General features: G+C 44.0%; 1 protein-coding gene and 1 long non-coding RNA gene across 5 annotated transcripts in view; one reads left to right on the top strand and one right to left on the bottom strand.

Moving 5' to 3' along the window:
• Positions 1–1,234: 1,234 nt before the first annotated feature.
• Positions 1,235–14,724, bottom strand: part of LOC122703403 — a 158,299-nt gene continuing 144,809 nt past the window's right edge. For all 4 annotated transcript variants that reach the window (XR_006343482.1, XR_006343480.1, XR_006343479.1 and 1 more), the window contains exon 3: positions 1,235–2,357. This is a non-coding gene — a long non-coding RNA (uncharacterized LOC122703403). The remainder of the gene's footprint in view (positions 2,358–14,724) is intronic.
• LOC122703402 (60S acidic ribosomal protein P1-like) lies at positions 10,687–11,234 on the top strand. Its single transcript, XM_043917662.1, has one exon. The coding sequence runs from the start codon at positions 10,835–10,837 to the stop codon at positions 11,177–11,179; it is 345 nt and encodes a 114-aa protein (XP_043773597.1). The 5' UTR covers positions 10,687–10,834; the 3' UTR covers positions 11,180–11,234.

The following is a 14,724-nucleotide window of genomic DNA, read 5'->3' as shown; positions in this document are numbered from 1 at the left end:
CTTGTACCTGAACAGTGACAAAACCTTGATCTTCAAGACTTCCACAAACGGCTGCATTGGTCTAACTGCTCTTATGAAGCCCCAAGTTCCTTCTAACATGAGGATAAACCCCTATCCTGAGAGGACTCTGAAGACATGAACTTTTCATCTGAATCTACCTCCAACAGCTGTTTGATCTAAAAGGAGTCATTTAACTCTTCAGATCCTCTGTTTCCTTGCCTGTAAAAAAGGAAATGACAATTTTCACATCAAAGGATTCTTCTGAGGATTAAACAAGATAATGTTTTGGAGAACATTTTGGGATGTAATATCCTGAACAAAGGAAAGTCAGGAGTGACCATCATTCTCCTGTATCATCTTGAGATGGAAACCAGATGTTCTGTTTCCAGTCTGTACAGCATCCACTTCAAACTCTTGTGTAGTCTGCTGCATGATGCTGGTGAGAACCGAGCCCCTGTGCCCTGGAAGCAAGGCTGCAGAGCTTTCTGTCGCTGCTTACTTGGAGAAGACTTCTCTAGAGATAAATAACACTGCTCAAGGGAATTTCAGAGAGAAAATCTTCCATGAGCCATAAAAAAGATTTGTCTCTGGGAACTTAGCTATCTGTGAAAAGTAAAAAGGCAAAGGATTAGGGGACAACCAAAGTCAGGAATCTGACTCTCTTTAATGGACTTCCGAATGTTTTTGTTAGTTTATAAGTGATAAGAATAAATACTTGAGTCAGACGGAGACAAATTACAGTCTCCAGGTTGTGTGTTTTCCGCTCCAAAATGCCAACTGTGGCAGTCCCAAGCTGCTTTCAGACTGACCTCTCTTTCAAGTCTTTCACCAAACCATTGTATCTATCAAAACCCTCCATTTTTGGCCCCACAACTGGGTTGATGGACAGGTGTAATAGGTATTCATTGAACTTAAGATATTCCTCCACCTCAAAATACCTCCTGAGTATCTCATTGCCAGTAACTGAAATCCTGCTCTTAGCCATCACTCACTCTAAATGAAAGATGTTGCCTCTTATTAAAATCTAAGTAATGGATTTTTTTTTTTTTCTCCTGGAGAAGTGACATATTGAAACTGTAATGCCTTAGTGTGAAGGACTTGATTCAAGGGCCAGTAGACAACTTTTTCTGTAAAGGATCAGACAGTAAATATTTTAAGCTTTGTGAGTCATCAGATCTCTGTTGGAGCTGCTCAGCTCTGACATAGTAGGATGGAAGCAGCCATCGAATAAGCATGGCCGAGTTTCTGTAAAATTTCATTTACAAAAACAGGAGGTGGGCTCTAATTGGCCTGTGAGCTGATGTTTCCAACCCCTAACTTAACTGAATCCTTTCGAAAGGAGCAACCAGCTGAGAGCAGGGGAAGGAGCACCTGACACCTGGTTTAGGGGAAGGGAGGTGACCAGCAGAGTATGAAAATGTGGAACAAAGAGCCACAGAGAGAGATGGGACCCACAGGCCAAACTTTGTAAGAGTTAGTACTGTTTAGCCTTTCAGACTTTTTTTTCTAGTTGAAATAATTTGACTCAATCAGTTTGCTTACTACATGAATTTCTACAATGTTTTATTTGGTGGAAGGGTGACACTCATTTTAATTGTGTTTAGTATATCATTCTTATTTGAAAGTGATAGTGAAAGTTGCTCGGACTTGTCTGACTGTTTGCGACCCCATGGACTTTAACCTGCCAGGCTCCTCTGTTCATAGAATTCTCTAGGCCAGAATACTGGAGTGGGTAGCCATTCCCTTCTTCAAGGGATCTTCCCAACGCAGGGATCGAACCCAGGCCTCCCACATTGCAGGCAGATTCTTTATCATCTGAGCAGTCACAGGAAAAGGCAGCTCCCATTCTACCACTGAACAGCTCATGATACTATTCACATCATGAAAATTGATAAACATTAAAAGGGAAACATTTTTGCATACAAAAAAAATTCAGATTGTATTATGCTCTCTCTCCCCTTCCTCTGTTTGCATTGAACATTTTTTGATGCTTGAATTATGTTATAGATGGTCTGATTCAAGAAAATCAAACTGGCGTTCTGATTTTCTTGAAGCTGTGCATAAAAGAAGTTTTTTCCAAACAGGGTTTTATTTCAGGATCAATGAAAGCTGATGCATGGCTCTTAGTCTTAGCTATGACATATTCTTGAAGGAAAAAGAGAATTATCTGTAAGCTTTTTCAAGCCTCATTCAGGTGTTCATGGGCACGTGGGGGAAAGTGCATGATATCCACAGAACTGGCATGGCTGACCCGCACCATGGAGGGTGTGAGCTTGAGTGGTCTTGAGTGGCTTCAGTGGTCTTCCAGGAGCGGGGTGTGGTATGACTAAGATGTGACTCCTTGTTGCCAGTTCCTCCTGAGTCAGACAGTGCAAACATGGAAGAAGACAAATTTAAAATTAGCAATGGAGCCTGCAGCTATGAACCAGGCAAGCTAGAATCATCATCTCAGCCTCTTAAGAAGACTACTGCAGACCACTGGACTGGGGAAAGGAAGGACAGTGGGTTGTTAAATTGGTGCCTTCATGTCATTTTGAGACATGCTGGCTTCTCTCCACTTGGGAGTAGGCCCGATGCCTTGGATACAGTCTAATTATCTTTTTATACATTCATAAAGAAGTTTATTTTTGGTAAAGTCACTAAAACTGGAATAGACTTGATTGGTTTATATTGGAAAAGTAATTTGGGGCTCATCATCCAAATTACATTAAAAATGCTGAAATGCATTCCCGTTATTACCTAATCTAGCCTACTTCTTTTTTATCAGGGAGATGGAATAACATTCAAATTATAGGGCTTGTGTATATTTTGTGTCCCTACATATGAGCTATTAAGAGAAAAACTGTTTTTAAAAGGGGACTGTTAATATTCACTGGAGGGTTTATAGATGGACCCCCTTCTTCCTTCTGCAGGATATTGTTGGAGATCTGAATGCAGAAAGGACAAAAGATCCTCATCATCTGTGCTATACACAGCCAGCCCTGGAGGAAAGGGTGGTACCTGCATGAGTCAGGGTGCCTCCAGAGAAACAGAACCAGCAAGGCACACGCACATGCATGCCAACACACACACACAGAGTCAGTTCTCACTATTCATGGTAGTTATGTTTCATAAAGTCTACAAACATTGAATTAGGAAGTACAGAGTCATCGTTCCTAGGGGAAATACAGTGTGGTTCCTATGAGCCTCTGGTCACATTCCCATCAACTGATCAAAATATAATCTTGTTTTATCTGTATTTCTGTTTAAAGACACCTTACTTAATAAACACTCTTGATTCATTAATATTGAACTCATGGCCAGCAGCTCTGTAACCGATGCCTAAAGGAAGTCTGTTTCCTCACGGGGCACAGTCACAGCCTTCTGGCATTAGGAACACTAGACAAACACTTCAGCATGATGCTTAGGAGCCTTTGCAAACAGTAAAATCACCAACAAAAAGGTAAAAATATGAAAATCATGGTGCTACATACACCGTGTAAAGAACACTTGTTTACAGTCTGAGAGCTGAACAAGAAGGCAGAGGGTTGTCTCGTTCAACCTCAGATAGAAACGAATGGACTAGGTGACAAATTCTTTACCACTCTACATGTATCCAGGAATGACTGTGGAAGCACCACAAATGTTAATTTTGGGGTAGTAATAAATTTTAGCAAGTAGGCAAATCCAGAAATACAAAATCTGTGAATAATGAGGATCAAATGTATACCGAACAAGATTTATTTAAAGCAATCAGCCTTCACGATTGTGGGGACTTGCAAGGCTGGAAACTCTCTGGCAAGAGCTGAAGCTGCCCATTTTAACAGGTGGAATTTCTACATCAAGGAAACCTCAGTTTTGCTCTTAAGGCCTTTCAAGTGAGTGGATGAAGCCCTCAGACTATGAAGATCTTTACTTAATACTAGCTGATTGTATATGTCAACAGCATCTACAAAATAACTTCACAGCAACATCTTAACTAGTGTTTAATCGAACAATTGGGTGCTATCATCTAGCCAAGTTCACACATTAAATTAACCATCACAGCACGCAATTTAGAGTCCAGGATAGTGGCCCTGGAGATCTTCCCTTTGCATTTTCCTAGAAGGCTCGTATGAGGAAGCAACAACCCATAAACCCCACCCTCTTCCTGGGTCAGGGTTTGTTCCATGTACTTTGACAACTTCCAGTCTGCAAAGGAACCTCACTCTGTCAGAGCACTGAGCACAGTAGGTGGAAGTGATGAGGATCTTTTATCTGAAGTGTTAAAAAGGGACAGAGGTATAAACAGCCAGTGGGGATTTGTTGTGTGACTCAGGGAACTCAAACTGGGGCTCTGTAACAACATAGAGGGGTGGGCTGGAGAAGGAAATGGCAACCCACTCCAGTATTCTTGCCTGGAGGATCCCAAGGACAGAGGAGCCTGGGGGGCAGCCGTCTATGGGGTCGTACAGAGTTGGACATGACTGAAGCAACTTAGCAGCAGCAGCAGAGGGGTGGGTTGGGGAGGGAGGCTGGAGGGAGGTTCAAGAAGGGGGAGACATAGGTATACCTATGGCTGATTCATGCTGATGTTTGGCAGAAACCAACACAAAATTGTAGAACAATTAGCCTTCAATTAAAAATAAATTTAATTATAAAAAAAGGGACAGAGGTTGTCAAACTTTCCCTTTGATTCATCAAATACAACCCATCTTTGTTTGAAATTTGATAATTTTCTTATGCCTGAAAGATTCAGGCTTTTTCTGCTCTGAGCCTCATTCAGCAGCCAGTTGTTCAGCCCCTGCCCTGGAATTAATGACAGGGCTCAGACTTCTCCCAGCCTCTGGGCTGCCACATCCTGTCAACAGTGTAGATGAACAAGAGCGGTATTATTGCCCAATCTCCAGGCTTCCTCATTCCTCTCGGGCCCATGATGGAGGAGGAAAGGCAGGAGGGACCTTTCCTTGTGCTGTAGCCCCTTTATTCCTAGTGTGATGCACAAACCAGAAGCACTGGCATCATCTGAGAGCTCATTAGAGATGCAGAGCACCAGACCTACTGAATCAGAATCTGCATTTTTTTGTCAGGTTCCAGGAGACTCATACATACAGTAAAGATTTGCAAGCATGCTCTGGGGAGTTCTGTGGAGCCACGATCCTTCAAACCTCATTGTTTAGGTCTTGAATCCTGACCCATCTTTCCACCTGTTTTGAATCAGATATTCCAGAACAACACTACTTTACCTGGCACTCGTGAATGGACACTTCCATCTTACTTCCCACAATAGGAAGCCTTTGAATAATCCCAGCTGCAGAGCTGGCCTGCAGTTTTTCTTCCCCTGGTTGCGGGTGACTTTATTCTCAGTGCCTGCCCAGGAGCACTACTTCTGCCCATCCTGCCCTGTTATCCTGCCTGCTCACTGCCCCTTGAACTCCTGCCCCCCGAACACTCCTGTGGTTCTACACACAAACATGTGGGAGGAGGAGAGACTGGAACTTCGTCTTCAGAACTGACTTGGACAGATTCAAACATGGATGAGTACAGTTGAAAGGAAGTAGAATCAGCTGAGAGATGCAGGGAACAGGGAGTCAGTTTCTAGATGTCTCATTTCCAGAGCAATCTGAGGTCAACATATGAGCTCTACTAAAGCTTCCGTTGCCTAATTCTAAATTGACAAGGCATCGACCTCTGAAACCCTTCTGTGAAACCCGTTAAACCAGTTCAGAACCTCAAAGTTTCTCTGTACGTTTGCTTTTGAGGCCAGTTTAACAGGGATGTGGCCAGCAATGAGCTACAGTATTGACTTCACTAGAAGTCTAATGGTCTCATTTTTATTAAGCATGGCATACATTAACCTGTCTTTATGGGATACCCCCATGCCACGAAGTCAAATGATTAATTTGCCATGCATTTAATAGATTAGTCTGTAATTATCAAGGCTATTTTCCAAACTTCACATTTGATCATTCTTAAAGAGAGAGGATTTCTCATCATGAAAACCAGCTTTAGGCTTGGATGGCAATTACTCATCTTTTTTTCCCCCTGGCATTAGAACTATAGGGGAAGACAATAGGTTGGCTCCCAAAATGACCTCAAGCTTTTTCCACTTGCTTTGTTGTTCAGTTGCTAAGTTATGTCTGATTCTTTGTGACCCCATGGATTGTAGAATACCAGGCTCCTCTGTCCTCCACTATCTCCTGAGTTTGCTCAAATTCATGTCCCTTTTGTCAGTGATGTTTTATAACTGTCTCATCCTCTGCCATCCCCTTCTCCTTTTGCCTTCACTCTTTCCCAGCATCAGGGTCTTTTTCAATGAGTCAGCTCTTTGCATCAAGTGGCCAAAGTATTGGACTTTCAGCTTTAGCAACAGTCCTTCCAATGAATATTTAGGACTGACTTCCTTTAGGATTGACTGGTTTGATCTCTTTGCTGTCCAAGTGACTCTCAAGAGTCTTCTCCAGCACCACATTTCTAAAGCATCAATTCTTCAGTGTTTACCCTTCCTCATGGACCAACTTTCACATTGGCATAAGACTTGGTCCCTAAAGAAGGCTAACATCGCCAAAGAACTGATGCTTTTTCCATATAAACTGTGTCAATTTCTAGGCTCATCTCCCATGTCTCCAGAAGGGGAGAACACAAACTGATCAATCAACACCAGCCTGCAATTTGCTGAGGGTCGTTTTCTTGACTCGTCTGAACCAACACATGGTTAATTTGATTGCCATTGTGTTTAGATGGACTAAGTGCCTGTCAGTAGATGTGCAAGTCAACCTGAGCGAAGGAAATTGACTAGACAAATGAATTGACTTACATGTGCCTGGAACACTCTGAGCTGTTGTACTGCACAACTCTAAGGGGAGCTCTCGTTGTCTGTGTAAACAGAATTCATGGGCAGTGCACAACCTGTAAAACTGCATGTGGTGGCCCTGGGAACATTCTTTCCCTGGCTCTACCTTTGTCATCCACCTGCTATTGCCTAAATACCATCTCAGAAAAGTTTTCTTGACCATTTAATCATAAGGAGCTGCACCCTTACACCCCACTCTATTTCCTTCATTGTACTTACCACAGTCTGAAAGGAATCTGGTTTAGTCTCTGCTTTTCTATACTAAACTGGAAGTTTCTGGAGGGCAGGGGTGTTATCTGTTTGATACACAGGAGGTGCTTAATATGTATTTGTGGAATGAGTGAATGAGATACTCAATATATGCATTTAAAGCAATGCCTGAAGGAAGGGAGATTACTTCAGAAATCTCTTACCCTATCACCAACATGCTTAACTGAAATTTTTTCCATGGTTATTCTTTCTGGAATTTTTTGTTTTGTATAACTTCTTCTGTACTATTTTACTTTGCCTTGTCTCTTATCCTCTGCTATCTTAAGGTAAAAATAACAACTTTAAACATCTCTAAAATGAGAGAACCACCTGGTATGAGTGCCCACTGAATACCAGGCATGGTTACAAATACAAAGTAGTGAAAACCATGGTCCTTACATCAATGATAAAGCAAGACACAAACATGAAACGTTGATGCTTTTTAACAATTCAAGCTATGCCTATGTTCTTAAGGATTGATAGAGAAGGGGACTATCTTTCTCTGCTCAATATCCTCAGAACCAGAAAGATAATCCATTAAATATATTTTTTTCTAGTTCAATAAAAATAATTAACACCAATTTGAGGAAAGAACAGAAGAGTTGTCACAAACAAAAACATGATTAATTACCAAATTAACTGTGCAATCATGATTGCTTCAGAGGCCTATATGTTTAGCCTGAGACAATCAGAGACTTGATAAAGGTTGGTGTTAAGTCTGAGACTCTTAAAGGGAATTTAGTGGGACTCCTGATTTAAACCTAAACTCTTTCCACTAGCAAGACTAGAATGTATCCAAGTTCCCCTGAGTACAGCCAGGCAAACAACTCTCAGATGTGGGCTTGCATGAGTAAATTGTCAAGAGTGCCTCTGTGGGGGGTCAGGGACAGAAGACCAGGAAGGACTCTTGTCTGAGCCTGTGGAAAGAGGGCAGATGCCCAGGGAGCTGCCATCAGGAAGGGTCTGAGTCACAGAGCTATGGGTAGGGTCCCCTGGTGTCTAGGGGGTGGAGGCTGGCCTAATACCTATGTCTTAAGGACTCCACGAGACTCAGTGCTGGCACCCTGAGGGTCAACTCTTGGGCTCATCAGGAGAAAAGCTATTACAGCATTCATGGAGGATATATACAGGAGTGGCAGCCTTGGCTGGAAGCATACACGTGGGGGCATAAGGGTAGCTGGCATGGGAAAGGAAGAACATGGCAGAGGCCATATGTTTGTGGCACATAGTGAGTATACATCAAACAATGCATGGGGTGAAATTTCTGGGTGTGACTCTGAGGGGCCTCAGAGATCTCGCATCACTCAAATGGGGTGATGTAGGGAGGTTCTATTGCTGTGACTCATAGGCCAATAAAGCTAGATGGACTCAGCTTATAGAGTTTGCAAATATTTGAAGAGTTGAGTGCATTATGTAGCAGAAAGATGTGAGCAAAAGATCGGGAGTAGGACCGTGCACATCACATTCTAGAAACAGGGTCTTGTAAGGGGTTGATGGGAAACCAGGGTGCAAAGATAGAGTGTGGCCAGCAGCAGCAGCCCTGAATGACCAAGCTAAAGATATTGCCATTGGAGGCTAATCAGGAGGAAAGTGATGCAAGGAAATTGGGATTCGGGGAGACTTACCTGGTCCTGGTGTTTAGCAGTAGTTTTTAAACTTGCTTTAATATTGGAAACATTTTTGTGAAATAAAATCTAATGGGGATGATTTGTAGGTATGAAGTAGATCAGACCAGAATGGTATTAATAGAAAGAGAGGGTAGAAAAAGATGGAACCTGGGCTACACTGTGATGCCCAACAGATACTTCTTGGTGGTACAGTAGTTGGGAGTTTAAACTTGTTTTTCTCACCTATATTTCCTAATATAAACAACTATTAGTTTCATAATCAAAAATTCCAAAATTATTTTAAAAACTAAAACATTTCTTGCTTTGTATTTAGAATCAGTTCATGGCTCACATCCTCAAAAAACTTTCCTTCTTTCTCTGAACCTCATGTATTTTCTTCTAATATATCATCTGGCATGCTCTTTGAAACCTGTGGATGGATTCACAGAGGTGCTGTTTTGGTCAGTTCAGGCCACTGTAACACTATACCATAGACTGGGTAGCTTATAAGCAACAGAAACTTATTTCTCACTGTTTGGAGGCTTAAAAGTCCAAGAGCAAGGCACCAGCACATTTGACTTCTGGCAAGAACCCACTTCTTACATGTATGAGTGTGTGTATGTATGTGTGTGTGAATATGCATATATGTGAATGAAGAAACGATGAGGTAAAAGGAACACTGCTCAGATGCCAAATTCATTAGCCAAATCTGAGATTGATTAAAAGTCCTGCTGTTCTCTCCTGGGTATGCCCTGTCCCAATAGATGACTCACTCAAATTCACACTGGGCCCAACCACAGAGGAGCAGCAGTGACTAAAAGTGACTAAGCACTTTAGGAAATCAGCATTCTGGTTTCTCAAATGTTGAGTCTGATTATAGTTTCACGTCTTGGGACCCGCCTCACTCTGGCACAGCTTCATTCAAAATCTCCCCAGAGAGGGTGTGGGGCAGACACAGGAGCCCCCAGGGCTTGAAAAGAACTTTGAGAGGCTAATTGTCTATGGAGATGAATGGTTACAGTCAGTGGGCACTCAAAACTGGAATGTAGCTTATGAAATAGAACATTATTATTCCAAAACCCACCCTCTGCAGAGGAAGTGGAACTTCTCCAGCCAGTTGGTGAGCCTCTCAGTTGTTTATCTCTGGGCTTCACGTCCAAGGAGAGCTTATTTCCTAAGGCCTCACCAGCCACAGGGAGAGAAATCAAGGATCTGAGTTACAAAGAGGTACTTGATTGCAGGCACCACCTGGTTTCCCAGGATGTCAACGTTTGCCAGAGCTCAAAGAAGCTGCTTGGGCTGTTCCTGCCCCAGGTTTGAACTTAATGACCCTGTAGAGAGGAGGCCTCCCACAGGCCTCAGAAAACACAGGCTGTCTAGTACCAGATGTCTGTCTGGTGGACTGGAGGCCAGTTGGAAAGGGGCCAGGACTGATCCTCACCCTTTTTTTGCTACCCTGAGCCCAACCTCTCCCATTCAGGGAAAGTTCTCCATCTCATAAAGGAGTTGGGTGGCGGGGAGCATCTCTTTTTTCTTCTTCTCCTTTACATGAGTGTCTAATCCCAAATTTAGAGAAAGGTCTTCCTTTTCCTTCAGATCCTCTTTAGAGCAAAATCCTGGTGGTCACTTGGATGTTCCAGGTCCCTGAACCAGGCAGGCAGGCTAGTTTTGGCTGCTGCCCTCCCTGTAAACAGGTATTTAGATGCCCTTTTTGTGACAATGTGTGTGTGCTCAGTTGTTCAGTCAGGTCCAACTCTTTGCAACTCCCCGGACTGTAGTCCACCAGGCTCTTCTGTCCATGGGGTTCTCCAGGGAAGAATACTGGAGTGGGCTGCCATTTCCTTCTCCAGGGGGTCTTCCTGATCCAGGAATCGAACCTGTGTCTCCTTCATCTCCCGCATTGGCAGGTGGATTCTTTACCACCGAGCCACTGGGAAGCCCTTTTGTGACAATACTTGTGGTTAAATATAGGCATCTTAGTCAAACAGGAAATTCACATTTTTCACATTCTTTAGCCAGAGTTGAAGAAGATGCTACATCTTTCCTCCGCTGCCGCTAAGGTGCTCGGTTCTTCCGAGGAAGCTAAGGCCGTTTTGGGGTGAGGCCCTCACTTCATCCGGCGACTAGCACCGCGCCCGGCAGCCCCCACCTAGCACTCGCCCGCACCATGGCCTCCGTCTCGGAGCTCGCTTGCATCTACTCTGCCCTCATTCTGCACAACAATGAGGTGACGGTCACGGAGGATAAGGTCAATGCCCTCATTAAAGCAGCCGGTGTAAATGTTGAGCCTTTCTGGCCAGGTTTGTTTGCAAAGGCTTTGGCCAATGTCAACATCGGGAGCCTCATCTGCAATGTGGGGGCTGGTGGACCTGCCCCGGCAGCTGGGGCTGCACCAGCAGGAGGTCCTGCCCCAGCCACCACTACTGCCCCAGCTGAGGAGAAGAAAGTAGAAGCAAAGAAAGAAGAATCTGAAGAGTCTGATGATGACGTGGGCTTTGGTCTTTTTGACTAAACCTCTTTAGTAACACATTCAATAAAAAGCTGAGCTGTTAAAAAAAAAAAAAAAAGAAGATGCTACAGAAGCAGCAGCGCAGGTCAAGAATTTGTGGAATGTGACTGTTCTTCATGTATCATTCTTTGTTGGAAACCATGGTACCTTCTCCATCCTCTTTGTCCTCTGATATGACCATGCTCACTCTTTACCTGGTGACAGCTCAGAAGGGATCAGAGCATGGCATGGCGCTTACAGAATCAGCCTTGCATGTTAGAACAGACCAACTTTCAAACCTCCAGGCCGCTCAGTCACTTAAAGGACAGGGCTCGAGGAGACTCACTCAAGGAAAAGAGGAGAACCAGGAAGGTCTGGTATCTGGGAAGCCAAGAAAAGTGACAGAACCTACTTCAAGGTAAGACAGGTATGTGGCCAGGGTCATGAAAGAATGGACTTTTCCAGAACTTGGCTTTGGGGGGAGAGGGACAGTGGCAGGCAAGCTAGGGAGAGAGGTTTTAAGAAGCGAGAGACCTGACCATGTTTCTAGGTTGGGGAGAAAAAGTAAAAAGGAGAGAGCAAAGGCCTAGAAGAGACTGGATCCAGAGCCCCAGAGGAGTCTCTGGGCAGGAGAGGATCCACCTTTTCCTTTGTGAAAGCTGGAAGGTGACTGCAGAAGTGGCTGAAGTTCTAAGGATGTGAGCTGAAGTAGTTCATGAAATAGAAGCTGTAATCCCCTAGAGGAGGAAATGGCAACCCACTCCAGTATTCTTGCCTGAGAAATCCCAGACAGAGGATCCTGGTGGGCTACAGTCCATGGGGTCGAAAAGGAATCCGATGTGACTTAGTAACTCAACAACAACAATGGACTAAATGTTTATGTCCCTCCAATTTGTATATTGAAGTCCTAATCCCCAGTGTGGTGACATTTGGAGGCAGGATTTTGGGGGGGATAATTTGGTTTAGATGAGGTCATGTGCGTGGAGCCCCTATGATGGGATTAATGTCCTTATAAGAAGAGGAAGAGACCAGAGCCTTTCTTACCCTGCCATGTGCGGAAATAGCAAGAAGGCAACCCTTTGCAAACTAGGAAAGGGGATCACTAGACACAGCATCTGTGAACATCTTGATCTTGAAATCACCAGCCTCCATAACCATGAGAAGTAAATGTCTGGTTTTAAGCCACCCATAAGTATATGATATTTTGTTATGGCAGCCCAAACTGCCTAAAAAAGAAGACTTGGTCGTCTGCTGAGAGAAAGGTGGCTATGGCTGGATGTAGTGGTGAAGGTTTAAATAGCAACTGGGAGCATCATGGGAAGAAAGGAAGCTTGATCAATGAACTGGAAAGGATAGCTGTGCTGAGAACCCAGCTGAGGCCAGAGGACATGGCTTGTCAAGCCCAAACCATAAGACTATGAATTCCTATGCTACACTCAGTGGCCCTCACATAGGTAGTAAGTAGGAAAATGGTTGGGGTGATCCGCAGAAAAGGATTTGTGGGACTGACAGCAAAAGGAAGGGGGCAAGGAGTTTGAGGTTTGTTGCAAGAATGACAGAAGAGTTATGTCTTGGGGCCCAGCTGTGTTGTCAGTGATGGGCTAGGAGAAAAGAATAGAGATGAGCAGCAGATGACCTAGGAGAAAGGGGGTGATGGAGCAGAAAGAATAAGGGGTGGGTGTGATGAAAGAGGGGGCTTCCCAGGTGATTCAGTGGGTAAAGAATCCACCTTCAATGCATTAGACCCAGGCTCAACCCCTGGGTTGGGAAAATCCCCTGGAGGAGGGCATGGCAACCCACTCCACTATTCTTGCCTGGAGAATCCTGATGGACAGAGGAGCCTGGCGGACTACAATGGAGTCACAGAGTTGGATGCGACTGAAGAGGCTTAGCACACATGCACAGCCATCATCAAGTAGTTGGAATTGGCCTATGAGATGAAAACTGCTTTTGGTTCTGTTCCAGATGAAAAGTGACAAGCCTGGGCCAGGTTTTTAGCAACATGGATAAAGCAATAGTAATGTGTAAATTAAGGTCAGCTTGTCATAATCCCTGTATCCTTCCTATTCATCCTTAGGTGCTCAATTAATGCTTATTGGCTAAGGAAATATCCTTCTGCTAATCTGGGAGGGGGCAGGACCCGAAGCTCACCTGTAGCCATTTAAGCTGTGTTTGGAGTGTGGCCTACAGCTGTAGGAACTTTTGCATATATCTTGAATATTGACTTGCTTTTAATTACTGGATTTGTACTACTCCCTGTAATGTTATATATTTGGTTCTAGCCTAAAGAGACTGCACCTGAAGAGATTCTACCACTTACTCAGAAGATCTTAATCTTTTACTAGTTAGGTTAGGAGAGGACACAGAAAGAAATATGGGAAGCTAGAAGCTACTACTACGGAGAAGGCAATGGCAACCCACTCCAGTACTCTTGCCTGGAAAATCCCATGGACGGAGGAGCCCGGTAGGCTGCAGTCCATGGAGTCGCTAGGAGTCAAGACATGACTGAGCGACTTCACTTTCACTTTTCACTTTCATGCATTGGAGAAGGAAGTGGCAACCCACTCCAGTATTTTTGCCTGGAGAATCCCAGGGATGGGGGAGCCTGGTGGGCTACCGTCTATGGGGTCGCACAGAGTCAGACACGACTGAAGCGACTTAGCAGCAGCAGCAGAAGCTACTATAGCTCACCCTTGAGTAAATACCATGAGATGGGTGACAGGGAGCATGTGTATTACTCTCAAGCTTCAAATTTACCAAGTGTGTGTCTGGTCACAGATATTTCATGTCACACCTCTATTTGCCACACAAGGCTCTCTCATCTTCTTTCCTTCTGCCCTTACACATCACAGATGCACACACACATACACACAATCTCAAGTGTTGTGCTTTCCTTTGTAAATCAATAAGGCTTTGGTTCTATAGGTCAGGGTTTTTCTCTCTTCAGTTCTTGGCTCTTCTGGTAAGTACCAAAGAGGTAACAAACACGAACGATGAGATGAACAGCAAAACCCAGTCCCGGAAGTCCTCACATTGAAGCCATCTCATTATGTAACAACAATTTAAAAAGTCCTAGATAAGTGAAGACCTGGATGACATATAGATGACTTTTTAAAATATTAATAACAGTCTAAAGGAAGTTATGGAGACAAGTCAGGGATTACTTCTTTACATGGTATCTGATCTATTGCCACCACTGTGCTTAATAGGATTCAATAGTCTCAGTCATACTGTGCAATCAGAGATCCATTTGGCAATGGCTTAAGAAGACAAAGGCCTAAAATCAAAGAGTTCTAGCAGAGAGGAAAGAAATGAGGCATTTTGCCAGCTGAAACCACGTACCCAAAGGGAAAAGGATTGTAAGGTGAAAGGTGTTTCTCCGAGATGGGCCCAACGCTGCTTCTGTTTTCTTGTAGCCTCAGGCTGGGTCTATCACCCAGAGTGACTAACTGCATTTTCCCACCAGCTCCTACCAAGCCAGGGACAGAAATGCTCATCTATGGCCGATGTGGATGATTACTGAGTCATGAGATCTGTGTTTTCCCTCATTCTTCAGCTCTGGAAGGCAG

Source organism: Cervus elaphus, chromosome 11, assembly GCF_910594005.1.
Source record: "Cervus elaphus chromosome 11, mCerEla1.1, whole genome shotgun sequence".
Classification (NCBI taxonomy): domain Eukaryota; kingdom Metazoa; phylum Chordata; class Mammalia; order Artiodactyla; family Cervidae; genus Cervus; species Cervus elaphus.
The sequence above is the reverse complement of the archived record's forward strand: the minus strand, read 5'-3'. Positions and strand labels throughout refer to the sequence as shown.